Source organism: Filicampus tigris, chromosome 21, assembly GCF_054856515.1.
Source record: "Filicampus tigris isolate MCC_2025a chromosome 21, RoL_Ftig_1.0, whole genome shotgun sequence".
Classification (NCBI taxonomy): Eukaryota; Metazoa; Chordata; class Actinopteri; order Syngnathiformes; family Syngnathidae; genus Filicampus; species Filicampus tigris.
In genome coordinates, this window is record NC_141237.1 from 5224436 (window position 1) to 5247005 (window position 22570).

The window sequence follows — 22570 nt, forward strand, 5'->3', positions numbered from 1 at the left end:
ATGGAAATGCCATTAATCCGTCCCAAATTGGAGATGATAAAAACATGTAGTAATAGCATAACACTCTTGAGCTATGCTCATGTCGGCACCTGAGTTCAGGTGCCAGGTGGCTCATTTTCATGAGACTGCCCCTTCAAAACAGGTCATTTAAAGGGGGTTCTAAAATGAAGCAGAAGGGGTCATTTGGAATCCTCTTTTGTATTTTGGGGAAGAAAAAAAAAAAAAAAAGAACTTGCCGGACATGTTATTAAGAGCATTGTATTATTTGGATAAATCACATGTCACTTGTGGTAGCATAGGCAGACCTGCACTGATAAGCCACATTATGACCACTTATACTGTACAATATAAAGAAATGAGAATTGTATCAAATCTTATGGCTGAACAAGGAGCTTAATGCTGTAGTATTTTCGTGTTTAGTAATAACGCATCTTATTGTATTGTTCTTTCCTTCCCCATCTCTTTCTAAACATCACCAGTCCTCTCGAATGCCTCTCCTCCATCTTCCCCATCAGCAGCACCACCACCACCACCACCACCATCACCCTTTGTCCCGGCCGCGAGGACCCCACCCCTTCCAAGAGCACGGGCGGCCGCACGGACAGCAGCCCCTGCAGCCCCTAATCACGCCGCACATGACCCACCGCTCGCCGCCGCTGCAGCCCCAGATGGAGCCGCCGCCGCGACTGATGGGCTCCCCGCCGCCCAGTTTTGGCCATCACCACAACCAACAGCAGCATCACCACCACCACCACCACCACCATCAGCAGCAGCAGCAGCAGCAGCCCCCACAACCTAAAAACATCCACATCAACCCCCATTTCAGAGGCTCCGCACCATCCACTGTGCCAGGTTGGTGTCCCAAAGTGGAAAAATTAAGATCATGTTTATGCAGGGGTCAGAGAGTGCTGTAAAGATGATACACGACTACATTTATACTGCTTAAGCACAAGCAAGCCAATTCCTCCTTATTATATCTACTGGCTGCCTCAGGCTCTCTGCAACGTTTTGCATTGTAAATGGACCCCACTGGATCAGCATTTTTCCCCCCCATGCAATTTAAAACCTTGGTGCCGCTTCTTTCCCACTCCTCGCTGTCCGGACAAGGTGTCTGGATTAGAATGTCATTTTGTCGCTGGGGTGAATGACAAGTGAATAGCTCTCCCGACCATTAATAGGTTTATCCTGACTATGTTTTTTTTTGATCTGGTGTCAAGTACATTTCATTCCCTGCGATGGGTTTATCTTGGTGGGGCCTGTCTGTCCCACCCCATTTAGCCCGAGCCTAAGCATGTTTTTTTTGTTTGCTTCTGTGATATGGATGTTGTTGATTCGATTGCTTAGCTAAATTCATTGCACTAATTTGATCTGCGATTATTTCTTTTTATTATAGCACTCCAAGGACTAAATTGAAAAATACGGTACAATGATCGGAACAAATATTTATTAGCATTTGAGTTCCTCACTTTTATTTATTTTTTGCTGCTCTTGAAATTACCCATTTCTACAGTGATTATTCTTAAAACCCGGACGAACTTTTGCCCCCTTTCCTATACTCAGAAACACCAGATTTTAATATAGCCTACCACTGCTGATTAGAACGTATTAAAACGCCACCGCAATTGGCCAAGAATAGAACGTCACATGACCAAACTCAGTTGAGCTGTGATTAGGCGTTATGTGAGCCCTGAGCAACTGTGATGTCATTTTCAGTCGCCGCCCCTGAGATGGACAAAAACAGGTGGATTTTTCTGCTTAAATCATATTCCACAAATGCAATTTTAATTAGCATGCCATGTTTAGACTAGTGGGGGCGCATGTAAAGAACTTTTTTTTTTTTTTTAACTTCCGTTTTAAACTGTGCAATGTAATTGTGCCTATTGTAAAATTCCTTATAATGATCCCCTCTTTCTCTCTGCCGACTGACTCTCATTTTCATTTTTCCTCCCCCATCGCCCCCTCTCTTGTGCACACCCCACCACACCTCCCTTTTCATTGCAGTGCCCTTGACGCCTCCTGCTCCGAGCCAGCCTAGGCCTGCTGTGGGTCCTCAAAGGTTCCCTGTAAGTAGCAGCTGCTCCTCACCCTCCCTTTCGCAGCACTTTGGCCAGCCCCCCCCCGCCACCACCACCACCACTCCATACTAGAAAGCTTTCTTGTGTGAAAGTATCATTACAGCAATTAGAGCGGTCCAAACACTCTTCAAGCCAATTTGTAAACACTGATAGGAGCCGCACAACTGGAAAGGCGCGATAGGAGCATTAGATGGGCGGAGGTGGTCGCTGCCGCGGTGGGACTTAGTTAGCGGCTTGTCATGGATGGGCTCCAGCTCAGACGGGCCATCTCAACACATAATGGAAGTCAGGTTACAGTGCCAGTTGAAAATTCCCTTTCCAGAGGTGTCCCAACGGCATGGAGAGTGGTATTTGAGTGAATGAAACATGGTGGTATTTTCATGGGGCTCGAGGGGCTGGGTGGGCCTCTCGCCCTTTTGTACCATGTATTTATTCCTAAACGGAATTGCACGTCAGATATCTCGAGTCTTCCTGTTCGAAAGGGGGCTTTATTTCACTCTCAAAGGATCTGACCAAGTGATGACAGAAATGCCTTTAAAGGCATTACTCTTGGAGGGAAAGCTCGCCTGCGTTCGTGACTGATTCCTAGGACTCAAGTTGCACTGGCCATGACGTCTTTCCAGAAAGTATCGTTTTATACCCATCCAGCCTGTGTTGACATCCAGTTTTCCACTCAAGCCAATCCTTATCAAAACATAAGTATGTTTTTATTTTCCTCATGTCCGACCGCCTGTATCATTATTTTGCATTTCAGCTCCCAGTGCGCCCCATTTGTGCGGTATTGATAGCACAACAGCGGGGAGCAGTTTATTTCTTTCTTCCCTCTAAATCTTCAGTGGTGCTAGCAAGGAGTTGCAAGGCTGTGCAGAAAAGCGGTTTAATGAAGAGCGCAGTGTCAATTCTCCAGCCGCCAATCGAATTTAGGCAGCGGTTGCCACGGACACCATTTGAAATGCACGCGTCATATCAGCTGGGAACGTCCCATTTACCAGTGGACGTGTGATTGCTCGTGATTATCATACATTATCATCCCATCACAGCCAATTGCTAGGGGGAAGGGTGGGGGTTTGGGCTCTAGAGTTATTGAACGGAATTTTCATTAGAGTGCTTTTGGAATTCGTGCTGGTTAATTATGGGGCCCAGATTAGACATTTGGTTTCCCCCCCAACACCAAAACATCACAATACGCTGTACATGAATGATAAAGAACACTACAGGCATGAATTTATAACAATCACACATTAAGGGATTTGTGTACTTATTGACTATCAATAAAAAAAAGTTTGCTTGTTTTATAATGACAATCGGGCATCTGTTTTTGGGGACCTGACCCTAAGAATGAAGCGACCTCCCCCATTTAGATGATTAATCCAAAATGATCTATTACTGGAGACTGGAAGAACAATTCATGCTCACATGGGAGATTCTTTGCTTTTTCTTTATGAATTCCTTTTGTGTATTGAAACAAAGGGCTTTCATTCTCATCCACACTTTCTTCTGACTAGTGTTGCAAAATTGCAGCGATTTACAAAGCCAAAAACTTGGTATGGGGTATTAATGGGAACTGGTGAAAACACAAATAATCGGCACCCAAACTGTTGTTCCAAAAAACATCCTATGTTATAAACTAGGTTAGTTTTATTTTTATTTTTTAACAAATATCGTAATTAATAAATTAAGATTTGGTTTTCCCAAGGAAAGTTTCCTGTAACTTGCCGGAAATGTTCACCCCCTTATTATAGTTGTGACAGCTGAATCTGGTTAATTGGCAGCCTGTATGAGAGCAGAACAATAAAACAGACACGACACAGTTCCTTAAACTAAGTCCATGTTCACCGTTTGCCTTCTTTGGGATTTTAACCTCTCCTTATGATTATCTTGGTTATCACTTGGCTGGCGAGAGCTCAGCATCACTCACATATTGAACAGCCCCGTAGCCAGTTTATGAAGGATTAGAACTGAGAGGATGAGCCGCGCTTTTATGTGGACGCCCGAGTCCTCATTGTGAAAACCTGCCTGTCTTGACCTTTTCAAACACTTCGACAGCGCTCCCGGAGTGATTCCACCCCCTCCCCTCCTGTCTTTAAGCCCCTTTGATTAACTTTCTGTTAAGCAACTTTTGGGGACTTGCGGTGCCTTCCAGCCTTCTGACACCTCCCCAAACACGTCCATGCGGCAGCAGAATGAAGATGGATTAAGCCTTGATAGCATCTTGAGTAATCCACAATGAGCTCAAGAGGAGGCAAGCATCCCATTTGTGGGAGTGCCACGTGTTGAATAGCAGGTTAATTTTTCAACAGAGATGAATGTTTGAAAGAACAATGGAGACGGTTATGAGAGGTAATTGAATTCCAATGAGGGATTAGATGCTTGTTATCAGCTTTTCCTTGGAAGATGGATGGAAACGTATGCAACAGGCAGAAAGCTTAAATGCTTGAAACAATGATGAGGGCACTTATCCCCCTTTGAAATCCTCCTGCCTTGTTAGCCTCGACTTTCAAAAGCTTTATCAAGGCCCAAGTAGTATTAATGCCGGTTATGCTGATTGGCAGCCATGTTCAATTACAAGGACTGTCTACACAAAACTCCTCACACTTTTCTTCAACTGAGTGCGATTACCGTATTTCCACAAATAATGCCAGTTTATTTACTCAACTGCACAGGGGAGGAGATTTATGAAATAACATTAAACAATCCTCGTACATTACAATGTTTGTAAAGAAAACAATAATCCCAAAAATACTGTTATGGAGAAATGGGGTGAGAGGCGCTTCACAAACACTACTATACATTGCTGGCATGGATAGAATGATGAATGAATAATTTCTTTAATAATAATCATCTCCAGCACAGTAGTTGCGAATCACTGTATTCAGCAGTTGCGAATCACTGTATTCAGCAAAGGCCACTATTAGCGGAAATACCATAAATAACATTTGAGTTTCCTATTTGAGACCTCACTGCATTCCTGTTGTTTTCCAAGGGGCCGGGAGACTTCCATCAGCACATGCCAAATAATTTTGGTCAGCCCCAGCGGCCGCCTCATCACATGGAGCCCTTCAGGAACCAGCCGCATCAAGGCCCCCAGGACAGAGAGCCCCTCTTTATGGGAGGTGAGTCCCATGCCAAGCTCGCACAAAGGTTACAGTGCTTCTCCTGGCAGAGTTAATATTATTCCACATCACCTCTGGCGATTATACCTACAAGGTGTGCCCCACGAGCAACGCTCATGTTAAATGCATGTTTGTCCATATGCTGTGCATTCATTTGAATGAACTGTGGGAAAAATGCATTCAACTCATTATTTCACATTTGCTGGTTTGGTACTGTAAATACTGTACAATAGTTGTGCTGTTTTACCCTTTCACCTTGATACCACATTCAGCTTTCATTGCTGCCCGCACACAGTGCACCTGCAGAGGGATTTACTGAAGGTTAAAAATTCTGACATCTGTGTTGTTGTTGTTTTTTTTTTTTTTCTTTTGCTTGTCATGCAGGCCCAGAACGCGCAGAGCCGATAAGCTTTCCAGGGCAGCTCATGTTTGATCACCAGGGCCCCAACCCGCTCATGAACACCAACCTGCATCAGCAGCAGCAAATGCCCGGTCAGGGCCACATGGGTTTCGGCCCACCGGGACCGGCATTCGCCCAGCCGGGCCCACAAGGCCCACTTGGACTGTTCTCCAGAGAGCCTCCGAGACCCAGCCTTCCCCCTCCCCAAGGCCACCAAGGGCTGGTCGGATTGAATCAACAAGGTCCCCCTCCCAACCAGTCCAGGCCCTTCCTGAACCCTCGGCAGCCCTTCAGTCAGCCGGGGAGCCTTTTCCCTCCGCCACAAGCCCAATTTCGCATGCAGGTATGAGTGAGAGCACTTTTCGTAACCAACACCTGTTTGTTTGTTTGTTTGTTTGTTTTTTTGTCTTTTTGCTCTTCTTTTATCTTCAATCATTCCTGCTCCATTCAAAGCTGTTCAACAATTCAGTTTGTGATTTTTATCGGCTTTGCACTTGATTATTTAAGCAATTGCTGTACCTGAGCACTATTTGCATGAATAAACAACAACAGCAATGATATTCAGTGCAAGTGAAGCGTAAAAGGGAGAGACTCCAGTATTAATGCCGTATCTACAATCTGGTATGGGACATAGCCAAGAGCGCCCTCTAGTGATTGAAGCCCATGCCAGTGTTTCCCCTCCATTTATGTCAGCACACCAATCCACAAAAATGTCGCAAAAAGTGTATTTCTGAAAATAATAATCTTGTTGTAGTGTACTCACCGATTGACATACAATGCGCATGCCACGGTCTATTTACGTTGCATGAATGGCAACTGGTTATATATTTTTACATTTGAAAAATAATTGAACTTCTGCTTGTCACTGTACATTTCTGGCGTAGATAAACATATTTCTCAGTGGCACCAGTTGCACTTAAATGCATGGTTGATGGATAATAGCAAAGCATACATGAGAATGGACTCTTTTGCTCCTGCTTTAATGATGCAATTATTTTCTTCAGGGCTTGATTCACGGGCCCCCTCAGCCTCCAATTCAGGACTCCTTACCCTCCCATCAGCCCATCCACCAACAGCACCATCAGCAGCAGCCTCCCCACTTGCTGCACCACGGACAAAATCTCTTCCAACAACAGCTGTCGCACGGCAGTCCGAGACAGTCGAGCCCCCGCCTTCAAAACTTACAACAGCGCAACATGGCCAACAGGCAAAGGATGGTGAGACGCTCTTCGATCTCCATGTATTACTTCATGACAGCCGTCACTAACCTGTTTTTATTTATTTTTTTTGCGCCTTGAACATGGTCATTCTTTTTCATAACTGAAATCATTGTTGATGGTTATTGAAAATCATTAACATGATCAGGGTCTTTACATAGATGACTATCATTAATTATTAAGAATGAAAAAAAAAAGAAGGTATTTTGTATGTGTATCAAACTAGTACCCTTTTGCATTAATCAGCACCCAAGAAGTAACTGTTTCCAAACATTTGCTGACCCCTAAGGCGTGGTAACAACAAAATATTTGCTGTAAACTGAGCGTATATTATTTCCCTCCTTTCTGCAGAACACACCTGCTTCCAAGCAAATCCACCCTCAGCGCAACAGCAACCTACGGGAGCTCCCCGTAGCACCTGGCAACACAAACATCACACCCCGCCCTGCCGTCTCCCTCCCCGCCACCGTCAGGCCTGTTGCCAAGGCAACACAGGGGGTGCGTCCCGTGCAGCGTGCTCATGCGGTGCCTGGAGGTGGCAGAGGGAGAGGCCAGGTCACCGCCAACCCCTCCCCGCAGCCCGTGGCCGCAGGCAGGACGGTGGTCCGCAAGGAAATCCCAAGCAGCACAGAACCGCAGGTCAGATTTTGAACACAAAGTACTGTGGAAGCCCCAAAATGGAACACAATATGACTTCTAATTTCATAAACGTTCTCATAGGAAATACAAAAATCCCCTGCTATTGTTGGGAGGATAGGAACGAAGCGCTGCTGCGAATAACAAAGAGTAATTGACCCCCCTAAAAATAAATAAATATTAAACGTTTAAAAATGAATTGATTGCATATGATTTGATTCTGAAAATAGAAGTGCGCTTCTTTAGCTAACAACCGGCCCGATATGGATACCTGGTATCGGCATTCACGCATCCTTATTCCCTACTGTAATGTAAAGTGATTTCATCCTATAAGGCATTTGTAGATGAGGTAAAAACAACAACAAAAATTCAATGTGTATGTAAAATAGTTTGTCTAAGGTGTTTTGATAATGGTTTGGACTAGTTTCTGACCCCCACGATGCACAAACTAATAAATGATTATGTGTAAGTAATGAGCCTCGTTGGCTCTCATAGTCTCTTTCCACTGCTCGCATTAGTCAAGCATATTTGCGTGCTGGAAAGCGACTCCCATTTATTCAAAACCTAATCATATGGTCGCTAATGGCAGCAGCCTCTTTCCATTGGGGAGAACCGATCAATACGATTGCTTTATCGTCTGGGTTTTTTTTAACTCAGTCTGATTACATTTCAATGTCACGCCCTCTTCCATTCCTCATTGGTAATGTTTGCACCTTTGTGTTTTTGTCATCCCACACTACCCAGGACCCGGACGAGGACGAAGAGACCCGGCAGTACCGTCTGAAGATCGAGGAGCAGAAGCGTCTCCGAGAGGAGATCCTGAGGAGGAAGGAGCTGAGGCGGCAGTTGCAGGCCGGTGTCAGGAAGAAAGAGCTATTGGACAGAATCAACACTTCAACTCCTACACAAAGCCAACAAGTACCTTCACAACAACCGACGGCCCAGCAAAACCAGCCGGCACCGCCCGCCCCGCAACTCCTGCTGCTGCCGGCGCCGCAGCAGCCGCTGGAACGACAGCCTCCGCTGCTGCAACAGCAAAGACAACGACCCCAGCAGCCATTCAATCAGTCGCCGGGTAATTCCAATGGCGCGGCTCAGGTGCAAACGCCATGGCCCAATGTCAAATCGCGTTTGCAGTTGGGAAAGGGAAATAGCCAGCAGCCACAGACTCTCAGGCCCGGTCTAGACCAGCAGTGGAAGCAGCCCCCACAAGGCCCTCTGCAGCAGCAGAGAAGGACAAGCGGGCCGCCGAATGTAAACAAACCCGGCGCTCCCAACCAGTTTGCTCAGATCCCCCTAAAAAACATCGCTGTGACTCCCGCGCTGGGGCCTGGCCAGCCCCAGGCTCAAGGACTTAAACCTGGGGCTAAAAGAACGGTGATGCAGCGGGCCAAGCTCGCTGACGGCGAAGGCCAGCAGGTGCCGCAAAAAGTCAGAGTGGTCAAACTTTCTGGTTCGGTGAGCAAAGCTTTTCACTTCATTTCATTCCAAATTGTATATTTTTGGTGAATATTTACAAGCGCGCACACACACACACACACACACACACTCACACGAAAGTTGTGTGGAACTCATCTGTCCTTGCATACTGCCCCTTCATGTTTCAAAATGAGGTCAACTAAAATACAGAAAAATCCTGCAATTCATGGGGGATAGGGAACAAATCATGGCTTGAATTCTTCAATATGTTTGGGAAGCTAGAACAAATTAATTGCATTTTCATTCATTTCAGTGCTTAGGCCTTTGCGATCTACATTATATCCGCCTGGAACGGCAGATCTTTAGAATCACACTTTGTACAGGTGTGCCTGATACATCCAAATGCCCTTTAATTGCACTTTCTGTAACTATTTTATCTGAAAGAGATCTAACCTATGGGATTGATATAAGGACATACGTGTGTCATTTTGGCAAAATTGATCTCTTCCTCCTGAAAGATTGGGGAACTGATATTTAGGACACTGTGTCTTAATGAACCCTCACTACAGCGAGGCATCAGAGAGTCATGTGACATTTATCTGCAAAGTTGGGGACACCTCATCACTGCTTTTAAAGGTTGACATCCTCTTATAAGGGCAACTTGTAAAGGGGGGGGGCAACATTGTGGAGTGACAGCAACCCCAATGAAGCCCACCAGCATTAGCGCTACTCGCCATTTTCTGCTCACTTGATAAGTCACTGCCGTGCCTTTAATTACCCAGCAATCTTTATTGAAAAATCACAAAAGGCGAGCATGTAAAACACTCAGACTGATGTTTGGAGTAAGCCGCTTTTTTTCCTCCCCGGCTCCCATCCCGGAGGATCACGCTGGCTGCAGATGAAGATAACCGGGTGTCAGTGCCTTAATGGAAACCTGCGACGCGGCTATCAGACGCGCCACATCTTTGAGGGGTGGGGATAACGAGAGATGGAAGCAGCGAAAAGATTCTCTCTCTTCCTCATTGTTCCGCTGTCATCAACGAGAGCTTGACAATGTTATCGCCGTTCTTTTCCTCCCCCCGTCATTCTTCCGTCACTTCCCCCCACCCGTCGAGCCGTCCCTCAGGTGTGAGGCAACAAAGGAACGCCAATCCAAGACCCTCGTAATTAATCTTTGCCGCTCGAAAAAGCAAGGAGGCGGGGTGATGGGGGGGGGGGGGGTAGCGGGGGTGATGTAGCATAATACCTGTGCTAAGAAAGTTGCCACTTTTGAGGATTTGGATTTGTATGGCTCGGGCAAACTGATAAGAGGCAAAGTATATTTTCATCACGGATAATACAAAGCATCGCTTTGCAAGACACAAAGGCCTGGAAGGAGGAGGCGGCTGCGGGGATGTGAAGGGGGATGGGGTACACATCCAGCTGCTGTCGTTCCAGTGTAATGCAGCTTAGTATTTGGATGGGCACGATCGGGAGCTGTGATTTCTATAGGGGGGATTAATCCATTTACTCTCAATTGGGATGGGGGGGGGGTGCAGGTCCCAGATATCGCCTCTTTTCTTCCCGCGTATTGATCTGGCACATCTCGCCGCAGAGTCTCGCGAAGGAGACGACCTTCAATTCCTCCCCACGCGCCAAAGCTGCGACTTTATTTGATAATGAGACCATCACCCCGTGAGCGCCGGCTCAAGTCCCTTTTAGAAAGAGACAAAACGTTGTGTAAAGTCATCTACGTATGCGCTGCTCTCCGTTCACAAATTATTATTTTTTTCGTCTGTGGAATCTATCGCCAGGTTTTCGCGGGAAAATTCATGCATTCTTGTTTTTTGCGCTCTTTCCGAGATGCCACAAAATGCCGCCAAAGCCCTGTCTCGGGACTTGGTGTGAAGCAAATGTGCTGAAATGATACAGTTTGACTTGTATGTGAGCAAAGTGCTAAGTTTAACCTGGTGGCATTTTTTTTTTTTAATTAAGCCATCTTGAAGATATTTTAAGCGATTTTGTTTAATATCAGTTTGAAATTGTATTAAACTGTTTTGGGATCGTTGTGGTGTATTTACAGTTTAAACTTTTAATGTAAGCAATTGTTTTTGGAGGTGGCGTAATTTACGTGCATTTTTTTTTTCACTATCGGGGCTCAGTACCTTCCTTGTTCTATTTTGTGCATTTTCTAAACAATTGGGTGGTCGTGCATTGTCTTGCAGCCCGGCAAGGGCCCGGAGGCCACGGCTTTCCCAATACAACAACAACAACAACAGCAGCAGCAGCAGCAGCAGCAGCAGCAGCAGCAGCAGCAGCAGCAGCAGCAGCAGCAGCAGCAGCAGCAGCAGCAACAACCAGGCGCCTGGCCAGACAACCCTCTCAGGCAGAGCGTCCAAAGGAAGGTCACCATGGGGGGACAACAGCCGCACGGTGCGGGCGGGATGCAACAGGTGGGCCGAGGGGGCATCGGCAACCCGCAGCAGAACAGGGTATGTCCTCAAGTATTTAGGGACAATGTCAATGTCGTCCATCCGAATGGCACGCAATGAGCTAACAAAACTGGTGTAGGAAGACGTCAGTGAAAGACGGCACACTCGGTTACGAACATTTACTATTTTAAATTTGAATTTTTCATATCCGTGGCCTAGAGGTGTTTTGGTTGAAATATTCAGTACTGTATTTTGACTTTACTTGCATAGATTAGTGATCAGCGCGTTCTGACTTAGGTACCAATTTGGGTTACATATAAAGGGTGTTGCACGAAAAAACGTTGGTGTGGTTCTTAAATGAGCACCAGAGGTGGTTGTTCGGTGCCCGTATCTATGGAATAGATACATTGATTATGTTGCTTCTGGATAATGGGACGCAGAGGATTTTCAACTGAACTCAATTTGATGGATTGATTTCATTGTTGAAAGAGAAGTGCTCCGATCCCAACCAAATCCCACCATTACAGCTACATTACGTCGTACGGTGGTAGTCATGAGACAAGACAGCGTGCCAGGTGTATTGACAAGCAGAAAGCAGTGTTTCACGGGTGGGGGCTACATCGGGTCCCCTGGCCTCTCTGCACGCCTGTCACCACCAGGCTGCCGTCACACTGGCTGATGCTGACAGACTAAGGCAGCCACCATAACACAATGCTCGCCCCCCCCGCTTCCCCCATACACGCCCATCTTCCTCTGCATCTGATGGAATATACCTCTCACTCACGGCCTCGTCCTATGAAGACGTGCCAAGGCGCGTGCGGCATGTGCTGACATTGATGTTCTCTGTAGAAATATGATAAGTCAATCACAGGAAAGTCAGCCACGTCTGAGGTGTGCGAAGAAAGCATCGACTATCTCCTTTAGGGATCACCGTAGCGCTTCTCCACACTGTTGGATTGAGGATTGAAATGTCTGCGTGGCTGAGGTGAAAGTATTTGACTCACATTAACCTCCCCCGCGCGTCTGTCGCAGGTCGTCGTGCCGGGCCGAGGAAGAGGGGTCGCTCACGTGGGTCGAGGCGGGGGTCCGATGGGCGCCCGACAAGGCCAGAGGGTCGGAGAGAATCAACGGCGCACCGTCACCATCGAGGGCCTCTCCTCGTCCACCACTGAGGTGCAGCTGCAGAGCCTTTTAAGATCCATCGGCCCAATAGAGGTAAGTATCTGGTTTGGAAAGAATGTACTCGGGATTTGCTATTATGAAGCTGTACATAATCATCTTCATTGAACTTAATTGTGATTTTTTATTACATCAGCATAACATAATTTCTCATACGAAGAAAAAAAAAATTGTGAAAAATGATGATGATGATGCTGAAAATATTTTAAAATATGAGAAGCTCTCGAACTCTGTTCTGTGTATTCATGAGTTAGTCATTTGATTATTAAAAGTCAAGTCTAAACACGTTGTTGGTTTTTAAAATGGAAACCATTAAAATCTTCAATTTATTCTACAGCTCATTCAGTAATGAGATTTTCCTGCATGGTCTCACAGCGCCCCCTGTTGCTCAGATTCAGTAGCTCCACATCCACCAAGGATCTCATCTCTTCCCTTTCGCAGCCCCTTGCGCCCTCTTGCGTGGCTGAAAAGATTTTTATGCGATCCCATTTTACACCCTCCTAACGGTTTTTCATCGTCTTACAGATGTTCAGAATGATACCTCAGCAAAGGAAAGCAGTCGCCACCTTTTCAAGTCCCCAACATGCCGCAAGTTTTCAAATGAGCTTCCATAGGTAATTCACTTTCTTTACTTCATATTAGTACAGCGGAACCTCCACAGTCACTTTGGCCAAAATCTTCGGCAAACATTGACTTGACAATCGTCTAAATTTTGTGAGACGTCAGCGCACTTCTCGAGACGTAATATCAGCCAACTTTAAAGGATTCTTTGAATGTGCAGTTTGCTTTTGGCCACTCTTACTTAGAGGGGAACTCAACCCAACAATGTTCTTTACAATAATGTATTCTATGCAGCCCCACTACTCTAACTTGACATTCTGATTAATATTACCTTTGTGGAATACGAATTAAGCAGCAAAATCCACCTGTTTTTAATCCATTTCAACTGTCAACTGAAAAGGACATCACAGTTGCTCAGGTAACAACCAATCATGGCTCAGCTTCAGGGAAAAAGGGGGGAGGGTGATGTGATTGGTTGTTACCTGAGCCCTTAGCCACCGAGATGTCGTTTTCAGTCATCGGCAAGTGACAAAATGGCCGCCCCCTTAGAGGGATAGAAGCCAGTGGATTTTGCTTCTTTACTCATATTCCACAAATGCAATTGTAATCAAAATGCCTTGTTTAGACTAGTGGGGTTGCATACAACATATAATTGTAAAGAACATTTTGGAGTTGTCTCCCCCTTTAAAGAAGGACAAGGAGGTGGTCTGGGAGGAGGTAAGTGACAAAGAATGTGAGATAAAAGATGAATTATGCTGATATTAGTGTGATGTATGCAGCCCGATTGAAATAAGTAAGCACTCTCATTGCCCAAGTCCTTTTGACCAGGTTTGTCAGTTGCCATGGAAATGACCGAGCAGAAGTCTTGGTTCACATTTGCGTCATTTAGCGCAAATATCCATTTTATTAAGTTAGCTTTCTACTTCCTGGTTGTTCACCTCCCGTTGGCTCGACAGAACGCTTGGCCTGGGCTGGTATTGAATGACTTTTTTGTGAACAAAGGACTTTGATTTGGAACTTAGTGGTCTTGATTTGCGTCCATCCTGTTTATGATAAAAAGCAGAGAGTAGGGCTGGGCGACATGATCCTAAATTTTTTATTTCAATTTTTTTATTTTTTCAGAAAAATCAAAGTTCGAATTTTGATGGGTTACTGTCCCTTGGCGCATGGATGAAGCAAATGACAATGACATCATTATTCCTTTACGAATTTCCTCCACGAAATGTTCCTTTTATCAGAACGTACATAAGCACAATCCTTCCGCTAAAACGCTAAAGGCTCAAAAATGGAACATCATAAAATGAGCCGTCAAGCCTACACGGCTGGGCTTGTTCGCACGTCTGTTGTTACGCTGCCTCCAGCTCTCTCGTTCTTTACGTTTGACATGCAAAGTGTTTACATGTGAAGCATACCTCGAGTGAGTAGTTTCAGTTACATCTTTTGCCACGTTCGCCGCTGACTGTGATTGCTTTCCGAACACAATGCGAATGTTAGTGGAAGCAGTGCAGATCGGTTTTTTTTTTTTTTATATATATCTATATAAGGTCCTGACAAATGAACTCAAATGTGTATAAATAAAATAAATTATTTAATCTAGCGTGAAGGTGTGGACAGCTACGTTAGCTTCTCGTGCTAGCCGCCAACTTTTAATTTTGTGGTCAAAAGGTAGTGTTGTTGTTTGATTATTACTTCCAGTACTTCATTTTTATATTCATATTTTTTATTGTTTTTAACATTACAATGGTTAAGTTCTGCCAGTGCTCATGACCATGTTAAACTTTTATTTACATTTTACTCGCCCGGACAGTCACAGTTTGGTCTCGGGAACAAATTAGTGCAAAGATAGCGTCATCAATGTTTGACTCTGGAGGTTCCACTATCGCTGCGCCGCATGGCCGTGTTAACATCTTCGCGTGCCACATGCGCGATTATTTCATGGCTGTGCGGTCCGGTACCCCCGTAAAGCCCCTAAACATGATTGTTACGCTCACCACACAGGCACATGATTGATTTGTCCCACATTGACGTGAAGCTGATTGACGGATGAGGGAAGCGCCCCTCAAACTCAAGGAGCTCCACCGTTCGACCCACCAACCCCCCCCCCCCCCCCAAACTCCCCCCCACTACCGCCCTCCCGCCCCACTCAATGTTGTGGCCCACCCCTCGGCACACTCAAAATCTCCAAACCACGCTGTACGATGCGTTGCCACTGGCATTTTGGGGTTCCTCAGCCATCATGTCTGCAAGCAGGTGTCGTCCTTGGAACTTGGAACAATCACACTACACAGCATGCTCAATTACCAATGTCCAGAGGAAAAAAAATGACACGAGAGACACAATTCAGTCTAGTTTGTTTGTAAAGCACATGTGGACATTGAGACACAGGATAATGGTTGCTCCCCCAGCACGTGAACATTACGCCATAACCTGAAATTTGCATTCATGGAATGAGCGCATTCGTCCTGGCGGAGGTTGTAGTAGTCCGCGCTCCGCTATAGGTGGCGTCACCGCATCACTTATTTGAAGCGGATGGGGCAACGTCAGCGTTCCGTAGCAAATGACCCTTAAATTAAGGCGCTCCACTCGTAGTTGTCGCTCTGACCAGCATGTGGCGCTGTTCAGTTGACCAAGAGCTTCTTTTAACTGACTCCACACAGATATAATGCCTTTTGTGATGTATATTTTAGTTAGTGAGAAAGGAACCGTCATGAATTGATACTTTTTTAATTGGCTGGTGTGTGTTGTTGATTTGTGGCCGGTATTTCTTTTCTTTTTTTGTTGTTGTTGTTTTTATAATTTTTAGTATCGTCATAGTATATTTGTCTTGGTATGCACTGGCTTCCTCCTCTCATAAGTTTCAACGTAAATGGAAGAATTCCGACAATTGGTTGACTTAAGATTGCGCCGTGAATAGTTGAGTCGCCTCAACTTGTGGGTATATTGCCAGTCAGGATAAATACGTTCATAATTAGCGCCATCAGGAAGCTTGAGGGATCTTCAGAAATGTCAACTTGTGTCATTTTTTAACATTTTTTGCTCCCACCATGTCATTTCAGGCTCTGAATAGTGATATCCGGCAGTATTACAAACTACAGACAGCAGGTTTTAAGTTGTAAGGTTTAGAAGTTCAGAGGTCTCTCAAATACTGATTTATCAACCACAATTTTATGACATAGCCCGTGTCACATGAAAGTTGAGGGGGCAACCATTATCCGTGTAGAAATATGTACATACCAGGACATGGTCCTACACGGGCGCTTTCTTTGGCGTTGTTAACTTGTGTTCTGTGTCAAGGTGAAGACATTTTTATGTCAAATGTCCAAGCGTAAATATCTTTTACTCTTAGTTTGTGTCTAAACAAAAAAAAAAAAAAAAAAATGATGACCGCATTTCTGTTCTTGAGTTGGGGGGGAAAAAAAAGAGGATTGCTTGAGGGTAAAATAAAAAAGATGGCCAATATAACCGTGAACGAGCGGGTATGTGAAGCCGGTTGAACTTTAGCGTGTGTGACGTCCATGTTTGTGCTGCGTTTTAGCAGGTAGATGTCATATATTTGTGTTCTCTCGCATGTTTTCCATATTCCACATTGCTTCTTTTCACGACACGTTTTGGGTAATCCTCACCTCAACGAGGACTGTTTGACATCCTGACAAGTGCTACCTCACAAATGATAAGGGAAGTGCCACTGAATGTAGCAAATTACAGCCAATGAAATACTAGCAAGAGGTGAACGGTTTTATGAGCGAACAATTTCCCAAGAAACTTGTTCAGGCTTGGTAGAAAGTAAAGATGGCTAATTTTGTCTGTCCTTTTGTACGTTACACACAGGAATCGAGCTGTAAATCTCTTCCGTGAATGTTCTGTACATTTGTGCAGTATGATTTTGTAGTCAGGTAGTAGTAGTGCATGATTTTGAACATTTAAGAAAAAAAAAAAAAGGAAAAAAAAAAGCTAATGCGACCTCAGTGGTTTATAAGCAAGGACGCACAGCAAAGCGGTGTACACACATACCGACATTTGGGCCAAATTTGAGCTTTCTCCCTCCGTTGTGATCAAAGTCAGTAAATGCCCGATTATCAAATGTCTCTCAAAGATTATTCTGAGTAATTAACCTGTGCTGTGGGATGATGTGAGCGTTTTTTCCCCCCCCTTCCCAATCCATCTTGAAAAAGGCCCTGGGCCAACCTTCGTAAATGTTAAACCTGTTCGCTATTTACGATCGCAAATCCTTACATGACAGAGCCACGTACTCCGTGATTGTGATGTTGGCTGCTACATAAACCAAAAAGCCTAGTATGTTCCATTTCTTCTTCGTTTGTATTTTCCGTTAATTTGGATGCCGTGTGGCGTCGTGCTGCCTCTCACGGGTTCATTTTGGTGTTGCAACTGATAGTTCGCGATTGTCGCTGAAGATATCGAGTGTGGCGTCGGTCGTCTCGAATGCACCACACACAATATGAGCACTCGGAGCGTGCGTTCGGATGTTCTTTTTCTCCTCGTCACATCTCATTATGTCAAAAATCGGTATGTGTGTATCTCGTTGTAAGGATCGCAAATTCACCATTGCACGCTGACCTGACAGGAATGTTGCTAGTAACCGCAAATGGCAAATGAATGACATCCTGTCACTTTGCTCCCGCCTGTGTGAGCGTACTTTGAGCAGAGGTTAATGAAGAATCGATTGGCTTCGGTAATTTAGTGGTATTTCCCCCTCCCCCGAGTTACCAAAACACACCAAAAAGCCTTAATCCAAGTGTAGCGTAGTCAAGGGTATAATGACCACAATTGACTTGTGGATTGTGCATGTGAAACTTGACTTGTGTATGTTGTACATTTGTTGTCATGAACTGAAGCCTTGTTTTTTTTTTTTTGTTTTTTTTTTTGATGATCCTTTCTATTCCTTTTATTTTGAGTTGAACAGACATGGCAAAGGTTCTCGTTTTTCTTTGTTCTTCTGTTCAATGTTTGTGCTAAATCCAGTGGATTTTTCTTATTTTCTGATCGAGTACTGACGATGCCAGTCACAGGAGTTAATGCGATAAGACGGAAGCTCTTGTAATGCCATAACAGATTCACATTGAATCTATTTGTACCTTCTCTATTGAGGTATTTTTACACGTGATGCACTTTCTTGTTTCTTTTAAGAGATATTTCACTCACTTGAGCAGAGAAATGCTACCTCGTAAGGTTTTTGAAGCCAAATAATTCAAAAGTTATACTGCGTTTGCACTGGCATTGGCTCTTAAATGTTTTTCTGCACTGTGCTTTAACTCTTTCTTTCACAGGACCATTTGATGATCTGGAAGCGTTTTGCTGAAATATTAATCAGTTTTTATTTCTTTAGGTCGCTGTCCCTTACAGATCCGCAGCCTGCTGGCCTTTGAGATACCGTATTTCCTCAAATAGTGGCACCAACCCCGAATAGACATCTCCCCTTTTTTTTTTACTTTTGGGGAGTAACTGAAAGGCGTTGTTCACGCATTTGCTTTCTTGAGCCCAACTCTGTTGCCAACCAAAACTGCGCAGCAGCCCTTGAAGCATCTAATCCAGCGGTAACCAACACCGGCGGTCCTTGAGGGCCCCCGCCTTGCATGTTTTCGATGTCTCCCTCCTCAAAGGCGTCTGATTGGAATGATCAGTATCGTTATCAGGTTTCTGCACAGCTTGTTGCTGTCATTTGAGTCAAGTGTGTTGGAAGGGAGAAACCTCTAAAACATGCAGGATAGGGGCTCTGGAGTACCGGAGTTGGTGAGCCCTCAGAACAGTCTCTACAGTGATGTCAATAAAACCGCCCCCTCCCCAACCCAAACCACTATATGAGGAACTACGGTAGTCATTAAATTCAGTCTTCATTCAATTGTTTAACAATGATTTAACTATGGGTCCATTCCGCTCATAAGAATTTTTAGGATTTTTAAAATTGACACTTATATTAATATCGCCGTGTAAAAAAAAAAAAAATTGCTGCACCAATCTAAGAAGTCTGAAGAGTTTGTACATCTTATGTATGTTAGAACGAAGCTCGGGAACATTTGTCTTAAATATTTTACAAATTTACAGTAAGAAATTAATGCCCCCACTAAAAATGGTGATAATTGTATATGTTAATAATTAAAAGTATAAGTATACCACAACCTGTGATGCCAAAATACTATTTTAAACTAATCACACATTGAAAATTAAATAGCTTTGATTTGATTTTGAAAAATACACCGCACGTGATGGAACATGTGCGGAACAGGTTATTTCTGAAATCATTATCCCTTCAAAATACATGGCTTCCAAATAATAAAATAAATAAATTAAAAACCTACTCTTACAGCGGCACCTCTCCACTAACAACCCTAGCTAAACTTGGCTCTTCGATTTCCTTGACGACGGCTACTGTTTAGACGGGGCGCTGGTGCCATCTTGTGGCATCTTAGCGCACTAAAATGTATGTGAATTTTTTTCAGCCGACAACGGAGGATAGGTTCCAAAAATATCCACAAATTTTCAACTAACAAACCTTGAATAAGCGGAGGTCACTCCACTTATTTTTCTCCTAATGAACATCCCTTTTTGGGGCGTTTGCTTACATGAATTATTGACATAGTCAACCACAAAACATCAAATATGACCAAGAATACTTTATGTAGAAGGCAGCTTTCATTTTTGGCATTTAAGTGCAAGCGTAACATGGCGGTCTGTTTTCATTCTTGTATTTTTCTCACCTGAACGTGTTACGACCACCTATGGCCACAGGTGTCGCAATTTCCTCGTCAATAATCTCACCTTTTCCCCTCAGCCTCCGGAAGCACCTTTTGCCGTTCTAACCGTAACACTCACTTCACAGCAAAGCTCCGCCGCACCCGGCGTGAATCGACGGTGCACTTTTTTTTTTTTTTTTTAAGCCTTTCACTGCTTCACGTTTCTTTTCCTCACACGTTCCTCCCCTTTTTCCTCGACGGTGGCCTTGTTCATTAAAGACTTGTGTATCAAGCAGGGTGGCCCCGCCCAGGATCGCCACACTGGATATGGAGCAGACTGGTTTACTCTAAAAGCCACTGTACGCTTCTCATAAGAGCTCTTGACGCACTTTTTGACGTTCGGCGTTGTGGTGGTTGGATTTTTTTTTCCCCCTCTCTTTTTGTCAAACATACTGCACTTATTACCTGGTGTCGATGACTCACTTTGTGGAAAATCCAACTTGAGCTTTGAAGCAAAACTGTCGCTGAACCGGCTTAACGTGTGTTCAAACTGATTGCTTTGACATGACAAAACACCAAAATCAATGTGCACTTTTTTTATTGGATGTACTGTACTATTTTTTCAAAAAGTATTTTAAAGACATGGAATTGTCCAGTTTGAGATCACAAAGTGGAAACAAAATAATTAAAACTCTCTGAGACATGAAAGTTGGCAATCATTTATTTATCTTATTGGTGTGTACTGTGCTTGAGCAAGACATTTTGGGGATTTATATGCTATTATCCGATTGCATATGGCAGGTACCCGCAGTAAAATGGTCGGCGCTTGTCCTAGTTTACATTTCTATGGGAATTTCGAGACTTAATTATAATTTGAGTACTTTGTTTTGTCTTTTCTCACACATAAAAAAAAGGCAAAGTAACAAAATAAACCTTTTCGTGAAGAAAATAACACTGGTCAACAACAGATTTTAATCAGAAATTTTTTGGTGTCTTTAAATGTGTTTTTGATGCTGATTTCAGAAATGTGTTTTTCTAGCACATCGGGTATTTGAGATGTTTTCAATTTCTAATTTTGGCCTATAAAAGCTTGTGTGGTATGGATTTTATGATTCATAGTCATTTATAGCTGACATTTCAGAAGGATTCCACTTGTTGCTGAACCTAAACTTTAATTCATAAATATTACTAGATATATTATTGTATGACATATTATAATATAGTTATGTTATTATGGAAACCTCATGGGCTAGAGTGAAAACGAGGGCAGATTCGTAATCGCCGTAAAAATATATTTTGAAAAGCTTACTTGGCATCTCCAGTCAACAAATTTTTACTTATTGTTTAGTCAGTGTAATGTTCTCATCTCATGTAATGTTGGCATAACATTAAGATTTTTTTTTTTCATTCATACACTGTAGGCTAATAAACCAAATACTGAAGCAGAATGACTCAAAATAAGACACAAAATTACAGTCATGCAGTGTCTTATCATAAAGCGATGCCATGGTTGACCATGTTGACGACAAGTGTCTCAATGTGATTGTTCTCGTAATTGTAGTTCTCTTTTTCTGTATACATTGAATTCAAGTTATTTTTACACACCTTCACAAAAATATCTACTAAAATCGCAATTGTAATTTTTTTTAGACAATCCGAATTTTCAAATGCAGTGTCATATGATGACATGCAGTCAATTGGCCCAGTTTGACGGTAGTCATTCCCAAGTCGACTTTACGTTTGTAAGCGGTGTCGCTGTATCTAAGGAATTTAAAGCATGCACTTTATCATTGCTGAAATTATTTTATGACGCATTATCACTCGAAGGGGTTGTTGCAACACAAGATAAAACACGCTCGATTCCTTCGTTGTCCTAGAATAAATGTATATCTCATTAAAAAAAATCTTTAAAATAAGTTCTTAAAACCAACATTTGCTGGACTTGTCTCTTAAAAGAGGATGCATGAAACTGTATTAAGGATGCATGCCTGAAATTGAAAAATAAGTCGGACTTTTTGCATTGAAGCAGCCATTTTGGGTGCCGTTACTGTGTAATTCGGTGAAATGAGCCCCAGTTGTAAGTAGGTACCCTCGACAGATGGGCGACAGCTTGGCAAATGTTCACCGAAAAATATTTTGTGGTAGACTGCAGAATTCCAGCCTTCCATTAATCGCAGCAAGTCGTCGAGGTCCTGAAGTCACAAAACAGCCCCAGAACCTTCACACGGGCAAAACCATGTTTGACTGACTGAGACGATATAATTGACTTGAAGATCTGAAACATTTACGAGGGATAAACATGCAAAAGAACTTTTTTTTTTTCCCCAGTCACTGTATGCAAAAAAGAGACATCCATATTATGCGACGTCTACCTGGCAGGTCGGCGGAGGAGCAAACGTTCACGAGATGAGAAAAAGCAGAGGAGGAGCTCTTTTGTGTCGTTTGCTCTTGGAAACAGGCAGTTGTGTTTTTGCCGAATGCCAGACAGTCGGCGTTTGCAAAAAGTCAACATTTGTGAAAGGCCCTCTCTCTAGCTCGTTGTTGAGCTGCGAGGCAGACTTGAGGGCCCCTGGAGGGATTAGACGGGAGGCTCTGTTTACCTGCTCCCAGGAATGCCGCCCCTCATGCGCGCACGCTTTTGTATCCACATATGCAAGGACCCCGGGGTCACACTCCGCGGCTGAGACAGACCACCCCACCCACTCACCCGAAAAAAAAAAAAAAAGTTTCCACCTCACAATATCAACAAGTACACACAATGTGGGCGACCTGAGAGCGGGACGTGGAATTCCTGCTCATGTTGCAACACTTCTTAGCTGTGGCCTGGTTTACCTTGTTTGAAGGGTTGTCTTTAATCATTTTATGAATGC

At 43.9% G+C, this 22570-nt stretch overlaps 1 protein-coding gene across 3 annotated transcripts in view; it reads left to right on the forward strand.

Moving 5' to 3' along the window:
• rbm33a (RNA binding motif protein 33a) overlaps positions 1-22570 on the forward strand; it is a 55889-nt gene that overhangs the window by 5292 nt on the left and 28027 nt on the right. Inside the window, exons 9-19 of one of the 3 annotated variants that reach the window (XM_086020110.1) lie at positions 480-852; positions 2002-2063; positions 5059-5188; positions 5573-5931; positions 6593-6805; positions 7157-7444; positions 8186-8899; positions 11065-11331; positions 12304-12486; positions 12976-13064; positions 15010-20408. In XM_086020110.1, the coding sequence (XP_085876236.1) occupies positions 480-852; positions 2002-2063; positions 5059-5188; positions 5573-5931; positions 6593-6805; positions 7157-7444; positions 8186-8899; positions 11065-11331; positions 12304-12486; positions 12976-13064; positions 15010-15058 (2727 nt within the window). In that variant the 3' untranslated portion in view covers positions 15059-20408. Of the gene's footprint in view, positions 1-479; positions 853-2001; positions 2064-5058; positions 5189-5572; positions 5932-6592; positions 6806-7156; positions 7445-8185; positions 8900-11064; positions 11332-12303; positions 12487-12975; positions 13065-15009; positions 20409-22570 lie in introns of those variants that run through there. The other 2 variants (XM_086020112.1, XR_015084128.1) reach the window with 2 other exon arrangements.